This window comes from Orcinus orca, chromosome 16, assembly GCF_937001465.1.
Source record: "Orcinus orca chromosome 16, mOrcOrc1.1, whole genome shotgun sequence".
Classification (NCBI taxonomy): domain Eukaryota; kingdom Metazoa; phylum Chordata; class Mammalia; order Artiodactyla; family Delphinidae; genus Orcinus; species Orcinus orca.
In genome coordinates, this window is record NC_064574.1 from 64,814,139 (window position 1) to 64,830,177 (window position 16,039).

At 40.0% G+C, this 16,039-nt stretch overlaps 1 protein-coding gene across 3 annotated transcripts in view; it reads right to left on the minus strand.

Annotated features, from left to right (window-relative positions):
• GDE1 (glycerophosphodiester phosphodiesterase 1) overlaps window positions 1–16,039 on the minus strand; it is a 28,752-nt gene that overhangs the window by 8,777 nt on the left and 3,936 nt on the right. For 2 of the 3 annotated variants that reach the window (XM_033416438.2, XM_049699062.1), the window contains exons 2-6: window positions 12,678–12,853; window positions 10,730–10,835; window positions 8,380–8,472; window positions 2,850–3,061; window positions 1,399–1,572 (exon numbers count right to left, since the gene is read on the minus strand). In XM_033416438.2, the coding sequence (XP_033272329.1) occupies window positions 1,425–1,572; window positions 2,850–3,061; window positions 8,380–8,472; window positions 10,730–10,835; window positions 12,678–12,853 (735 nt within the window). In that variant the 3' untranslated portion in view covers window positions 1,399–1,424. Of the gene's footprint in view, window positions 1–940; window positions 1,573–2,849; window positions 3,062–8,379; window positions 8,473–10,729; window positions 10,836–12,677; window positions 12,854–16,039 lie in introns of those variants that run through there. The other variant, XM_033416439.2, reaches the window with a different exon arrangement.

A 16,039-nucleotide genomic window follows, 5' to 3' on the forward strand; every position in this document is an offset into this window, starting at 1 on the left:
AATTTTAAAATTCAAGAAAATTCATTTGTAAACATCCCAAGCCTCATTTATTGTCCTCCTGCCAACACCAACTATAGCAAAAATCAGTCTGCTTCTCACCACCATCCAGCTGTGTAGGCTGGTGGCCGAGCTCAGTGACCCATGAGGATTCAGGAGGGAAGTCATGAATAAGCTGTGGGCCTGTGATCAAGGCCAGACAGGGCTGAATGGTGGGGGTGTGGGGCAGCTAGAGGAGAGAGCGAGCTTTGCAATTTTCTGAAGACTCAACTTCATTTTAAATGATGCCACTTAAGTTCACAATAAGACCCCTGGAAGCTCACATGGGAAAGAGCAGAGCTGGGAATCAAGGGCTCTACGTTATAAAGGCAGACAAAGTGAGTGGTTCTCTGAACCGACTGACCTGGACTTGAATACCAGTTACACCAAGGAATTTGAGACCTTGGGTAAGTGACTTTAACCTTGCAGTACCTCGGTTTCCTTATCAGTAAAAAGAGATTAATATCTCTGTAAGATTTTTGTGAGGGTTAATTAAAATAACACATGTTAAATCACTGAAGTTCCTGGTAAATAGTAAACAAGAAATTTTATCATGAGATCAGGCTCTATGTCACAGCTGTCATTTCTGGGAAGACCCTTCCCTTCCAGATTTTAGTTTTCTCATTTGTAAAATGAGGCTAAGCCTAGATGTTCCCAGAAGTTTCTTCTAGTTCTGTCTGTGATCATCTGCTGTAGAGCAGCTTGAAAGGGTACAACTCTGCCCCCTAGTGGTTTGTAGCTCTTATTTCTAGATACCATAAACAATCCCTCAGACTGATATTAAGACCTCCTTACCATTTTCTTTGCTTCACACCAATGTCTCACCAGGGGCCCTGGCCACTGGATTGGAAACAGCAGCTCCCTTAAATTCTTTACGTCTTAGGATATGACGCTTGGTACATGGTTTTCCCTTAGTGCTCCTTTTAATGATTTTATTAGTATGGTCACAAGTTTGATGTCTACAGTACATTGATAACATAGCTGGATACAAATATTTTAAATAAGTAAAGTTATGTAAGTGTGTCAAGTTTTAAAACGTCAACTCTGAGTGATCATGCATTTCCCATGCATTTGCATCTGCACCCCCAAATTGCACAATTCAATCTGTGCTTATCTTCATTGGGCTTCAGTGCGTGCCTCAGCTAGGTTGGGGCAAGAGTGTTGTGCCTTTTTGCAGACCCAGACTTTCAAGAGCATCGGTTTTGAACTCAGGCATTTCATGGAGCATGGTAGCAACACTGGGTTTTGCTTTGGTTCAGGTAAATACCCAGTTACCGACTACTGCTTGTGGGAGCCACCTGATCCCGCAAGGGCTTGGGTATATTGATATTCCTCCATGAGGCCAGCAGGCAGTTTCTGTACCTGTGTTTCCTCCCTGGGGGAAAAGTCTAGAAGTGAGGTGTGCAGTCTTCCAACATGCTGTCGGTGATATAGCTGGAACCAAGATGGGATTCATAGTAACTTTTTTCATCAAAAGTATTAACAGTCCAAGCAACAACCTGAATGCCTTTAGCTGACCACTTCTTCAAGTAGTCCCTGGAGAAAGAGGAAAAACCAACCTTGTTAGAATAATGCCAATTGTCTCAGGAATCTACAATGGTCACTAAATATGGTGTTCGCTGAGTACTAACAGCCCCCAGAAGGAGCCTCTTAACTGGCCTCCGCACTGCAGCCAGAGGGTGTTCCAAACCCAGCATGAGCACCTCCACCACGCCGCTGCGGCTTTCAACACTTCAGCCACTTGCTGAAGACCCCCCCACCCCAAACCCCTACCGGAGGCTGTACCTAGCCTAGTCCCACCTGTTTCTTTGGCCTCATCTTACACCACACTCCCCCGTTCTTTTCTGTGCTGTACTCTGTGTGCATACTGATTTTTCCTGCAGTTCCTTGAAAGAACCAGGCTCCTTCCTGCCACAGCACTTTTGCACGTGTCTTCCCCTCTGACTTGGACCTCCACCCCCAATCCCCTCATTTCCTTCAGAAATGAGGAATCTTCAGATCTTAGCTCAGCTGTTACTTCCTTGGGGATGTTTCCCCTGACTCCCTCGACTAGGACAAATTAATCAGCATATGTGCACTGTTCTCTCTTACACAGCATTTATCTTAGCTCTAATTTTATGTTTATTGGATCTTTATTTGATTAGCATTTATCTCTTCCACTTGACTATAAACTCCATGAGAGCAGACTGTGGCTTTCTTTCTTTACCACAGCATCTTCAGCTTCTTAACACAGTACCTTGCAATACTGCAGGCATACAACAAATATTTATTGAACTGAATGCACACATACCTGAAATAATATGAAACTTACGACTGTAACCACCTGAAATACACAGCTATAAAATTGCCAAAATAAAGATTCAGAGATTGCTAGCAGGTTAGGGAATGGAAAGTTTCCTGGGAGCAATGGAGTAGAGCCTGTAATATATAGGGGAGCAGAAGGAAAGTTGGGATGGATGAGGTAGATGCCCACAAGACCTCTTCATTGTGGTTCTGCCCTAGATCCTATGTTGGTTTTTAAAGGGAGCCAATCACAAGGAAATACAATCTCTCTGTCTCTGACGTCATAGTTTGGCACGTTTATTTTTTCTTTAAAATGCACTAAAACCTAAGAATATTTGATCAACTTGTTTTGGAAACAGTGAAATATGCCTAAACTCTTCCCACCTAAGAAGCTAGTGGCATTTCAACTTAATAAAGGCATGGTGGGCTTCATGGGTGGGAACCAATCCAGGTGTCCACTGTTAATCCTCCCTTTTCAAGAAGAACATTCAGGAAATGTATCAGAAGATAAAAAAAATCTTCCAACTTACGGAGATACAAAATCCTTTTGTATGAGGAAAGCTGAAATTCCACACAAGTACCACAAGATATTATGCATACTCCAATCGAGCAAAATGTCCAATGCCACAAACATGGACTGTTTCCAGAAAGCAGCAAAGCGTGGTTTCCCATCTCCTGTATGGCTAAGGCTCCAAGGTCTGTGAATTAAAGCTGTTACTACATTCTGATCTGCTTGTCTCATCTGAAAGGAATTTTGGAAAATAAAGCAATTATCATATCTTAAGGCCAATACTTCTCATTTGTTCGTTAGATTTAGCCAATGTACTCAGTCTGTACAAGGAGGTATGCTGCCCCCCATGTCTACTAAATAAGTACTCCATCATAAACCCTTTGAGAAAATAATGTGTTGAATGTAAAGCATTTAATATATAGTATAAATGAGAACACTTCCTCCACAATCCTAAAAGAACTGCAATACTATCTTTAAAATGAGAACATTATAACCTCAGGGTCAAATTTTAATAATGTCACAAAGAGTAACTTTCAATTGGATATTGATTTAAATTATGGCCAGAGATAATTAGAACACAGTGAAGATGGAACCATGATCATTTCAAGGTGCGCTGGTTAGTTTTTGATCCTTTTTAGAGAAGATGGCTGAAAAAAGTTGTGGGGGGCGGGGAAATGGGGTGAGAAGGGAGAGAAGTGGGGGCAGGGACAAGGACAGAGCAATGGACAAATGGGGGATATGGATGGAATTTTCTTAGTCTGTGCTCTATGGTCCTCTGGAAAAGGTATCACTCATTTTAAAGGCCTCTGGTCAAGGAAGTTTGGAAAACACTGATCCAAATGTCTAGAAGCCCCAGGACACTATTCATCTCAATGACAGTTTATATCCCAGTAGGCTCCACCCTTACTGCAAAATTTTAAATACATGCTGTGTTGGTCACTGTTGAAGAACCAACTCATTATTTTGGAAACTGGTAAATAAAGGACAGGATTAAGCATTTCTTTGCCTATTGGATAGCTAAACAGTAGATGAGGTCCTCTTTATAGAAGTATTCCCTCTAGGTAATACATGAACAAGAAATGACAGACTTAAAATATTGACACTTTGAAACCCCTAGTAGGCACTTCCCTGGTGGTCCAGTGGCTAAGACTCCACATTCCCAATGCAGGGGGCCTGGGTTCGATCCCTGGTCAGGGAACTCAATCCCACATGCTGCAACTAAAGATCCCATGTGCTGCAACTAAGACCCGGCACAGCCAAATAAATAAATGGATAAATAAATAAATAAATATTAAAAATAAAAATAAACCCCCTAGTAAACTGCCAGAGCCGGCCACTGGCATCAATAACAGCTGCTGACAACGTGACGAGACAACCCGGCATTATGCGCCCCCTGATGGAAGAAGACCCTTGCCTAAGAAATTACCTTGCCAAGAATAACTGAACCTAACCTGATCAAGCCTTCAGCTCTACCAATTCATAGGAAATATACAGAGGAGATGAATGTATTAAATTGTACCATGGCATAATTAGCAAAATCCAGACTTTGTTAAATAAACTCTACAAAACAACCTAATTTCTTCAATAAATACATGACAAGGGGGATTTATACACTGGATATTTGATGATCTTAAGGACTTCTTGTTAGTGGTTTTAGATGGGATAATGGTATTGTGGTTATGTTAAAAAAAAAAGGAATCACTTTTTAAAGATACTTAATGTAATTTTCATGGATAAAATGATATGATATCTGGAATCTGCTTCAAAATAACCCTGGGGAGGAGGCAGAGTCAAGACAGCATTGTGGGAAGATGCGGAGTTAGCTTCTCCCCACAACGAGGGTGCCTGCCGGCTGCTGCTGGGGAACTCTGACGCCCAAGGAGACGGAAGGGACCCCAAAGTGAACCGGTAGGATGTAGGGGGACTGAGAGGGGAGGAGAAGTGGAGGACAGACAGGATCTGTGCCCCTGAGGCTGGGGAGATCAGGAGAGGTAGGCAGGAGGGGCCCTCCAGGAGGAGGGGAGAGGAGTGGAGGGTGATTGACCAGCCCACTCGGGCCTGAGGAGCCTGCTGGGCTCCCACGCTGATCCCCTGTCCTCCAAAGCCCCCTCCAGGCCGCATGGGTCCTTGGCGGCATAGGAGGGAGGTCAGGGAGATCAGGAGAGGCAGGTGGGAGGGGCCCTCCCAGACCAGAGGAGCAGGAGAGGAGAGGAGGGCCCCACCCACTCGAGCCCAGGAAGCCTGCTGGGTTTCCAGGTGAGATCCCCCGCCCTCTGAGACCAGGGGTAGGGGACTCGCCTGGGCCCCTTCTGTTCCTTGAGCCTAAGCCCCACCCCCCACAGCCCCCAGGGCCTTTTCCAGCCCTGTGGGTCCTGAGCACAGGCCCTGCCCACCGCCCAAACCTCGCCCTTGCTTAGGCCCCGCCCCCCACAGCCAAGGCCTTCCCCCCAGCCCTTTTTTTTTAAATTTTCCCTCCTCCTCTTTTTTAGTATTGTGGTACTGATGTACCTTACAGTTGTTGATTCATCTATATTTTAATTTTTATATTCTTTCTAACATATCTGGTAGTTTCCTAGTCTAATTTTATTTTTTACTTTGTTACTGTTCTCTTTTTTTTTTTGCCACCCCACGCGGCTCACGGGATCTTGGTTCACGAGCCCAGGGTTGGGCTGAAGCTCCTGCAGTGGGAGCTCCGAGTCCGAACCACCGGACTAACAGAGAACCTCAGACTCCAGGGAATATTCATCGGAGTGAGGTCTAACAGAGTTCCTCATCTCAGCACCAACACCCAACTCTACCCAATAGCCTACAAACTCCAGTGTTGGAAGCCTCAGGCCAAACAACCAGTAAGACAGGAACACAATCCCACTCATTAAAAAAAAAAAAATGAGATGTCAAAAAAATGTGTCATGAAGGAGCAAGGTAAAAAAAAACCTACGAGACCAAATAAATGAAGAGAAAATAGGCAATCTACCAGAAAAAGAATTCAGAGTAATTTCAATGATAGTAAAGATGATCCAGAATCTCAGAATGAAGGCACAGATTGAGAAAATACAAGAAATGTTTCACAAATATCTAGAAGAACTAAAGAACAAACAAACAGAGATGAACAACACAATAACGGAAATGAAAAATACACTAGAAGGAATCAATAACTGAGGCAGAAGAACGAATAAGTGAGCTGGAAGACAGAATGGTGGCAATAACTGCCAAGGAGCAGAATAAAGAAAAAATAATGAAAAGAATCGAAGACAGTCTCAGAGACCTCTGGGACAACACTAAACTCACCAAATTTGAATTACAGGAGTCCCAGAAGAAGAAGAGAAAAAGAAATGGTCTGAGAAAATATTTGAACAGATTATAGTCGAAAACTTCCCTAATATGGGAAAGGAAATAGTCACCCAAGTCCAGGAAGCACAGAGTCCCATACAGGATAAACCCTAGGAAAAGCACACCAAGACACATATTAATCAAACTAACAAAAATTAAATTCAAAGAAAAAATATAAAAAGCAGCAAGGGAAAAACAAAGAATAACATACAAAGGAATCCCCTTAAGGTTATCAGCTGATTTTTCAACAGAAACTCTGCAGGCCAGAAGGGAGTGGCAGCATATACTTAAAGTGATGAAAGAGAAAAACCTACAACCAAGGTTACTCTACCCAGCAAGGATCTCATTCAGATTCGATGGAGAAGTCAAAAGCTTTTCAGACAAGCAAAAGCTGAGAGAGTTCAGCACCACCAAACCAGCTTTACAACAAATGCTAAAGAAACTTCTCTAGGCAGGAAACACAACAGAAGAAGAAGACCACAAAAACAAACCCAAAACAATTAAGAAAATGGTAATAGGAACATACATATCGATAACAACCTTGAATGTAAATGGATTAAATGCCCCAACCAAAAGACACAGACTGGCTGAATGGATACAAAAACAAGATCCATATATATCCTGTCTACAAGAGATCCACTTCAGACCTAGGGACACATACAGACTGAAAGTGAAGGGATGGAAAAAGATATCCCATGCAGATGGAAATCAAAAGAAAGCTGGAGTAGCAATTCTCGTATCAGATAAAATAGACTTTAAGATAAAGACTGTTACAAGAGATAAGGAGGGACACCACATAATGATCAAGGGATCAATCCAAGAAGAAGATATAACAATTATAAATATTTATGCATAGGAGCACCTCAATATATAAGGCAAATGCTAACAACCATGAAAGGAGAAATCGAAAGTAACACAATAATAGTGGGGGTCTTTAACAGACCTAGAGTCTGTCGTACAGAGTGAATAAATCAGAAAGAGAAAAACAAATACTGTATGCCAATGCACATAAATGGAATTAAAAAAAAAGGTACTGATTAACCTAGTTGCAGGGCAGAAGTAAAGAGGTAGACGTAGAGAATGGACTTGAGGACATGGGGTGGGAGGGCAAAGCTGGGGTGAAGTGAGAGTAGCATTGACATATATACACTACTGAATGTAAAACAGTTGGGTGGTGGGAAGCAGCAGCATAGCACAGGGAGATTGCCTTGGTGTTTTGAGATGACCTAGAGGGGTGGGATAGGGAGGATGGGAGGGAGGCTCAAGAGGGAGGGGATATGGGGACATGTGTGTGCATATGGCTGATTCGCTTTGTTGTGCAACAGAAACTAACATAGTATTGTGAAGCAATTATACTCCAATAAAGATCTATTAAAAAAAATAACTCTGGGGCTTCCCTGGTGGCGCAGTGGTTGAGAGTCCGCCTGCCAATGCAGGGGACACGGGTTCGTGCCCCGGTCCGGGAAGATCCCACATGCCGCGGAGCGGCTGGGCCCGTGAGCCATGGCCGCTGAGCCTGCGCGACCGGAGACTGTGCTCCGCAACGGGAGAGGCCACGACAGTGAGAGGCCTGCGTACCACACAAAAAAAAAAAACTCTGGGGATAAATGGGGTTATGGATGAAACAAGCTGGATTATGGTTAAAGGAGGGCTTGCTGTGTAGTATCTATGTATTTGCATATTTCAAATTATGCATATTTTAAATTCTCTATAAGACTTATTTTTTAAAAAGGTATAGTCTGCTGTTACTTAGTGAGACACAGAAATATATAATTCATTCTGTTCTGAGAATGTTTCCAAAGTAATCTGAATGAGCCTATAAACAACATGAAAGAAGGAGCTAAAAAGGAATCACGGTATTTTAAAACGGCGTACGAGTACTTTCCCCTTCCTGCATTTTTGTTAATTTAAAAGAGGAGTCTCTTCACAGATGTAGAGAACAAACGTATGGACACCAAGGGGGGAAAGGGGGTGGGGTGGGGGGTGGTGGTGGTGGGATGAATTGGGAGACTGGGATTGACATCCATACACTAATATGTATAAAATAGATAACTAATAAGAACCAGCTGTATAAAAAATAATAATAAAATTCAAAAAAAAAGAGAAGTTTCTTAATTCAGTTCAGTTTAACGGGCATCTATCTTATGCTTATTTAGCCCACTGCTATTATTACCACCAACTAACATAATATTATACACAACAAAAATCCAGAATTTTACCTTATAGATAACTTCTGGCAAGAAAGAGCAGACAATACTATTATTGTATAGTTGAGGAAACTCCATATATATTTTCTTCAGAGCATCAGTAGCCTGTAAAAGAGATTCATGTATTTAAAATCTATTAAAATGTAGTCCCAACCAGTAACTACTATATATAAGTACAACTCTATTAAGTAAATCAGAAATTTACTAATATATGGGGATGTGAAAAGGAGTTTTGGTAGGTTGCTTTATCCACTAGGATGCATTTTAAACTCACATCAGCAGATAAGGAAGAAGCTGGGGTACTGCTGCTTTACTATTTTGTTGAGAGGCTCACCTCCTTTTGTCATACTTTGGAAAAGTATGGCAGACTACAGGCCAGTGGAGGTTGGAAGCAAAATTTTAAAATCTTTTCCTTATATTCTAGTTTAGCCACTAGGATAGGTCCTTTTATACCCACAACTCTATCTCCCTCTGCCTTTCCTAGCTGAAGTGGGAGTCAACCAGTCTGCAAACTAGAGAGGGTAGATTTTCTCAGTCTAGGCGACTAAGAGGAAACGTCATCCATCATCAACAGGGAAGGAGAAGCAATGGGACAAGGGAGAAACTGGGAAGAGTCTCCCAACTCTTCCCAAGAAAAGCAGAAGTTTCTTTTTGCAGTAGACCAGCTACCAAATGAAGAAGAAGTGATAGAATTAAAATACTGATAGTTTGTAACCTCTAGTGAATTAACAGATTTGGCCACTGAGCAACAGTAGCAGCTAACAACAGAGATGACCAGACGTTAGGTGGAATGTAATGTTGCTACAGCATAATTCTTGAAATACCCCTAATTTTTGGAAAGTCACACATAACCTATAACCAAATATAAGCAACTAAATGCATTCCCCAAAATAAAAAACATAGAAAACATAGAAATTATTCATCTCATGCTTCCCTTCACTAATATCACAGAGTGTGAGCTATAGAGCCGAAGTAGTTTTCTTGTTGTGAACTAACATGCACCATGTGTGATGCTTCACCTACATTCTTTATCTGATTCTCGCAACAACCCTATGTGATCATTTCTTACATTGTTCCCATTTTGCCCATAAGGAAACAGAAGCTTATCAAGGTTAAGGTTACACTGTAGTAGGTGAGAGTTTAATCACAATCTCCAAAGCCTGTGATCTTGGCTCCTGTTATCTACTGTCTCCAATTTAATGCCAACACTTGTTCCTTTATACTCCCATTTTTAAAATTAATTAATTAATTAATTAATTTTGGGGGCTGCGTTGGGTTTTCGTTGCTGTGTGCGGGCTTTCTCTAGTTGCGGCAAGTGGGAGCTACTCTTCATTGCAGTGCACGGGATTCTCATTGCGGTGGCTTCTCTTTGTTGCAGAGCATGGGCTCTAGGCGTGCGGGCTTCAGTAGTTGTGGCATGCGGGCTCAGTAGTTGTGGCTCACAGGCTCTAGAGCGCAGGCTCAGTAGTTGTGGCACATGGGCTTAGCTGTCCCATGGAATGTGGGATCTTCTTAGACTAGAGCTCGAACCCGTGTCCCCTGCATTGATAGGTGGATTCCTAACCACTGTGCCACCAGTGAAGTCCCTATGCTCCCATTTTGGTGAATTAGATCACTATGTTCTGCCCAATGCTGCCCAAACCATCTGTGAGCACCCAACCAGAAAGCTCAAATAGCTGGAAAAAAAAAAAAAAAATTTCTTCTCCTCCCTCACCCCTCTTTATTCTAAGAAAATAATCATGAAGGTCAGTACACCATGGGTGAAATGTAGGACCTATCAGCGTTCCCAAACATGGGCCGTTATCATCAATAAAACCCGAGGTGCTCATTAAAAATCTTGTTCCTTGGGCTTCCCTGGTGGCGCAGTGGTTGAGAGTCCGCCTGCCGATGCAGGGTACACGGGTTCGTGCCCCGGTCTGGGAAGATCCCATGTGCCGCGGAGCGGCTGGGCCCGTGAGCCATGGCCGCTGAGCCTGCGCTCTGCCACGGGAGAGGTCACAACAGTGAGAGGCCCGCATACTGGGAAAAAAAAAAAAAAAAGAAGTGCCTCTTTACTGTTCATTTAATATCTTTTGTAAATGTTTCATGCAAATAAAAGAAACCTGACTGTTCTATTTTGTGCTAGTTGTCGAATATTGGGGATTGTTAAATGGTTCCATCAAAGGTTAAAAGGTTAAGAAGGTTCCATAATTTACTGTTTCCTTGAAGATGTGGATTTTTGCACTGTAAACTTCCATTAAGCAAATATAATTTGTAAAAATAATTTAAGAATATAAAAAATAAAATATATAGTTAATTTTGGAACAAACTAGCACTTAAATAAAGCTCTTTTCCAAAGTGCAGTCTATGGTATAAACTGTACCATATTTGCATAGCCTTTGACATCAAAGAAGATTGTGAGGTTACGGTTTAGGCACTCTGCAACAGCTTCTCTCAGGGTAGGAATCTTTTCATCAGGGAAATCACTCCTATAAGAGAGGGAAAAGGAATAGTACATTGTAGGAACAAGGAAAAGATAAACGTTTAGTGAAACAGACATCTGAAAAATGTCTCCCAACCAAAGGAAAAGAGTGTTTCCCCAACTTCCTTTCTCCAACCATACCAAAGTCCAAGGATAATATGTTTTTTTTTTTTGATAATATGTTTTTAAACCAAATTAAAGATATTCTTGGCCACAGAACAGCAACAACAAAAATCATTTATTTTTTAGGCAGTCACTGGATTTATAATATAATTAGTAACTCTACTCACTCAAGGGCAGAGTATATGCCATCTTTGGAGAACTCAGAGACCCAAGATTGTACTTTCCCTAATAGAACCTTATGCAGGAGAAATTCCTAGCTATATATACATCTTTTAACTGTACGGTTGTGCATTTAAGTGAAACTGGTTAAAATAAATAATTTTCTAATACATATGTTTCTGAAAAAGAAAAGGAAAGTTAAGTGCCTGACACATAAGAAATCAGCTTTTCTCAAATAACAAAATTTCACTCTACATGATTTAACTTATGCTAATTCAACGGTATTAATTCAACTGTAAGATATTGGTTTTAAAAAAGATAAAGATAAATAGTACAGCAAACTCTGCCAGCCACTCTATTCAGTGACTATTCCCTGGGAATCAGAGACATGAATTTGCTATTCCTCCGGCTAGTCTTAGTTGCCATGCTCCCCTCTCAGGATGAGCATTTTACCCCACTGACAGAAATTTTCCCTTCTTTTCCAACAACATAGTCTCTAAACACAAGCCAATTATTTGGTATTTAAGCAAAGAAAATGCAACCTTTCAACTATGGAACAAAGACTGCTTGGGTTAAAGACATTAAGATGGCATATTGGCTCCAATACCATGCCTTCTTAGAGTATTTTAAGGGTGACGCTGACCCTAAGCATTTTTTGCATTAAGTGCTGACTTTGAATTTGACATCTTATTAGCTACAGTGTCACTGTAATATTAAAACCAGCCTTCCCCTTGCCTACAGCTGAGCAATGAAATGTCTGTAACAGCAGAGAGCAATTCCAGCAGCTTGGACTCAGAACTTTCAAGTGTTATCAGTATTCTTTCTAAAGTATGACTTCCTTTGGCTGACTTTTAATTTCTTTCAGTTCCTAGGAAAATAAAGTCTGAATCACCTTTTAGGGAGGACTACAGTTTAATCACTGGGTCAAATAAATTGACCAGAGAATTGATATGACATGAATTACAGTAAGAACACATTTTTCGGTATTACAAAGACAAGAGGAGAGGGATTTAAATAACCACATTCCAAAGTATATTACCCAGATACCAATTCTGAGGTGTTTATAGTTGTTAATGGTGGGAAGGGCATGGGTTCTGTGGTCATATACATTTTAGAAACACTAAGTTAAAGGCAAGAATTGATTGACGTGAAATGTTTATCCCCAAGGGGAATATCTAAAGTATAGTGTTGGATCTTATTTGATCATAGAACCCTTTTCTTCTGGAACATCTTATACAATTAGCTCTGATATACATACACACACACACCACATATACATATATAAATTTATATGACAGTACAAAGTAATTGTCACGTTAGAGTATCGTCTTGAGAATAATTTCTGAAGCCAAATTTGGCCTCAGTGGGAAAAGCTGAAAAGCATTCATGCCATATTTCTGTTGTTCGTGGCACCTGCCCATTACTTGGGAAACCTGTATACAGCTGAAAACAAAACACAACAAAACAACTCTTCTGGAGCAGAAGATGTAATTAGAAGGTGCCAGTGTCTTTCTGTGATCTCCAACACAAGTTCAAAGATATGTTTAGCTGACAGTACACCACTTACCTTAATCTGTGATTTGCTGCAGGATTAAGCTTCCTAATTTGTTCAAATGTCAAATCACACAATCGACCGGTGCCGTCAGTTGTCCTATCTACTGTGCTATCGTGCATTAAGACAGGAATCCCATCAGAAGTAAACTCAAGGTCCAACTCCACGCCTGTTGCTCCATTCTTAGCTGCCTTAACAAAAACACCAACGATATTAATGTCAAGTGGCCACAGATGTCATTTTGCAATCTAAACACTAAAGATGACCAACAGGACTGGCTAAGTAGACAGTTTCTCTTACTGATTCTATTCCCTTCCTATACCAAAGAGCAACCCAACCTATTTCTCTTTTTCATGGATGTTAACCTTACTTCAGGGTCCACACTTATGGATTCCTTATAAACTTCAATTTCCCCACTGTTCTCACTCTCAGAGTGGCAGATGGGGAGACTTCTGGAATTTGTTTTCTCTGGTTGCTTTAACTATACAGACCATTAATGGCTTACAATTACAGATATTTAGGCACAGTTCACTGTTTACCTACACTCTCTTTGGTGCAGTATCTCTGATGATTCCCCTGTGCTTGTTGATTAGTTGGATATTGCACTACCTTGGCATAAACAGGACGAGTCAGGTTTTTGCTGGTTTAATTCCATCCTCTAGAGCAGAAACACCAAGACTGCTTCTAGAGGACGCTAGATTTTGTTCATGTGAGCAGCACTGGCTGTTGGCCAACAAGTTGGTAAGCCCGATAAGGTGCACAAGAATTTATCTAAAAAGAGAACATGAACATAAAGTTTGAGGGGCCATGCTCCTCTAAGACACACTATCCAACATTTGCTTCCTTGGCTTCTTTGTCACAATGAAGACGTGAAACACTCATTATGATCAAGACTTTAAAGACTTTAATTTTTTTTTAAATTATGCAAACATACATAGTAGTATACAGCAAAAAAAAAGACTTAACAGATGTTAACATTTTGCCATATTTGCTTCAATCTCTTGCTGCCCTAAAACAATAATAGCTATATTATTTATTGAGCCTTTTATATTTGTCAGGCACTATTCTAACTGCTGTAAATGTATTAACTCATTTGATCCTCACAACCCTTCAGGAAGTACTATTAACATTCTCACTTTCAGATGAGGAAACTGAGAGAGATTAAGAAACTTGCTCTGGGTTACACAAACTAGGACGTGGTAGAGGCTACACTCTTAACCACATGACTTTACTATCACACTACTGATATAGCTAAAATCCTCCCCACTTCTTCTCCAGAGGCAACTGCCAAGTGGACGTGCATAATTTCTATAATTCCCTTACAGGTCTTTATATATTTACTACACACTTAAGTACCCATAAACAACATACAGCACTGTACTAGTGCACAGTAAGCATTCAATAAACATTAGCCATTGTTATTGTGTTTTGTTAACATGTTTTTAACCGTAAAATAGTCAAATTTATTAATTATGTCCCTTATAGGTGGAGATTTGTCTATCTTATTTAAATCCTTTCTTACCCCCACTTATAAACAACTGTTTTCTTCTAGGCTTCAGTTTGATTTTCACATATATGACCAAGATTTCCCCCTCTAAAAATTCCAATTCCATCACTAACTGGCTATGTCATCTAATTACAAATATTACTCTTGCCTCCGTTTCATCACTTTTATGATGATACTTCTTTAATGATCTTAAGAGTTGTGAGGATTTAGAAATAATGTATGTAAATCACCAAGCTTGGTGCCTGGCTCAGAGGTGGCGCTCAACAGAAGCTATTATGACTAGAAAAACACTTCTGCCTCGGTGAAAAAGTCATTACATAAGATGTAATGCTTACATCTACACTGATTAAAAGGTACATCTTTTTATAAGATTAAAGGTATATCTTTTCTAAGTTTAATAATGCACTGGTAAATCCACATGGGTTATATATTGTATAACATAAAACAAGATCACATTTCCAGTATTCACAGTGCATCTCTCTCACTGTAATACAAATGTTAACCTTACTCCTTGATGCTAGTAATTCAGTTCAATTGTACTTTTATCCATTAGGGCCATTGTTACTTGGCTACAAAACAAAAAAAACAATGGTGAGACACTGTATTTTAGCAAGAATACTAAAGGTAATGAGTTCATTTATTTGTCTTTTCTGTGTAGTTTATTAAGGCCCAAAACAAAAGTTCTATAAAAGAATCACCATACTAGAGCTTCTTAGACCAGATCTTCTAATGACTGCATTCAACTTTCTTTCCCAATACTTTTATGTAGAGGCAAAAAGATAAACCCCTGAATCTGATTCACATATTAGTATATACTTCATACTCTTATTTCAAGCAGTTTCTTATAATAGTATTTTTCTTCTAAACATACACACTTCACATAAACTAGTCTACATAAATACTGTAATTTATTAAAATTTTACTTAAGATGTTAATTTGAAACTATACTAATAGTTTAGTAATAGAATAGTATAGTGTAGTATAGTTAGAGAAATCAGATCAATGATTGCCTTGCAGCAGAGGCAGGAGTAGGGGTTGACTCCAAAGAGAACACAAAGGAACATTCTAGGGTGATGGAAATGGATTGAGGTGGTGGCTACCCAGGTGTAAATATTTATCAAAACTCATCAAACTGTATACTGAAAATGTATCTTTTATTGTATGTAAATTATACTTTGACAAAGTTGATTTAAAAAGTGTCTGCTTTAATAAAGTCATTATACTTATACGGCTTTTGACATACTATTCACATACCATAAAATTCATCCATTTAAAGTGTACAATTCAATGGTTTTCAGCATATTTGCAGTTGTGCAACCATCACTACAATCGCTTTCTGAACATCTTCACCCCAAAAAGAAACCCCATATCCATTAGCAGTCAGTCCCCACTTCTCTCTCCAACCCTCCCAGTCCCTGGCAAATACTAATCTACTTCTTTCTCTATGGCTTTGCCTATTCGAGACATTTTATTTAACAGAATTATATAATATGCAGTCTTCTGTGACTAGCTTCTTTTACTTAGCATACTGTTTTCAAGGTTCATTCATGTTATAACATGTATGGGGACTTCATTCATTTTTCTTGCTAAATAATATTCCATTGTGTGGCTATAACACATTTTATTTATCCTTTCAACAGCTGATGGACATTTCTGTTGTTTCCACTTTTTGGCTATTATGAATAATGCTATGAACAATCCTGTTCAAGTTTCTGCATGATGCATGTTTTCAATTCTTTTGAGTATATACCTAGGAGTGAAATTGCTGCTTCAGATGGTAATTCTATCTTTAACCGCTTTCTAAAAAATTAATTAATTAATTAATTATTGGCTGTGTTGGGTCCTCATTGCTGCATGTGGGCTTTCTCTA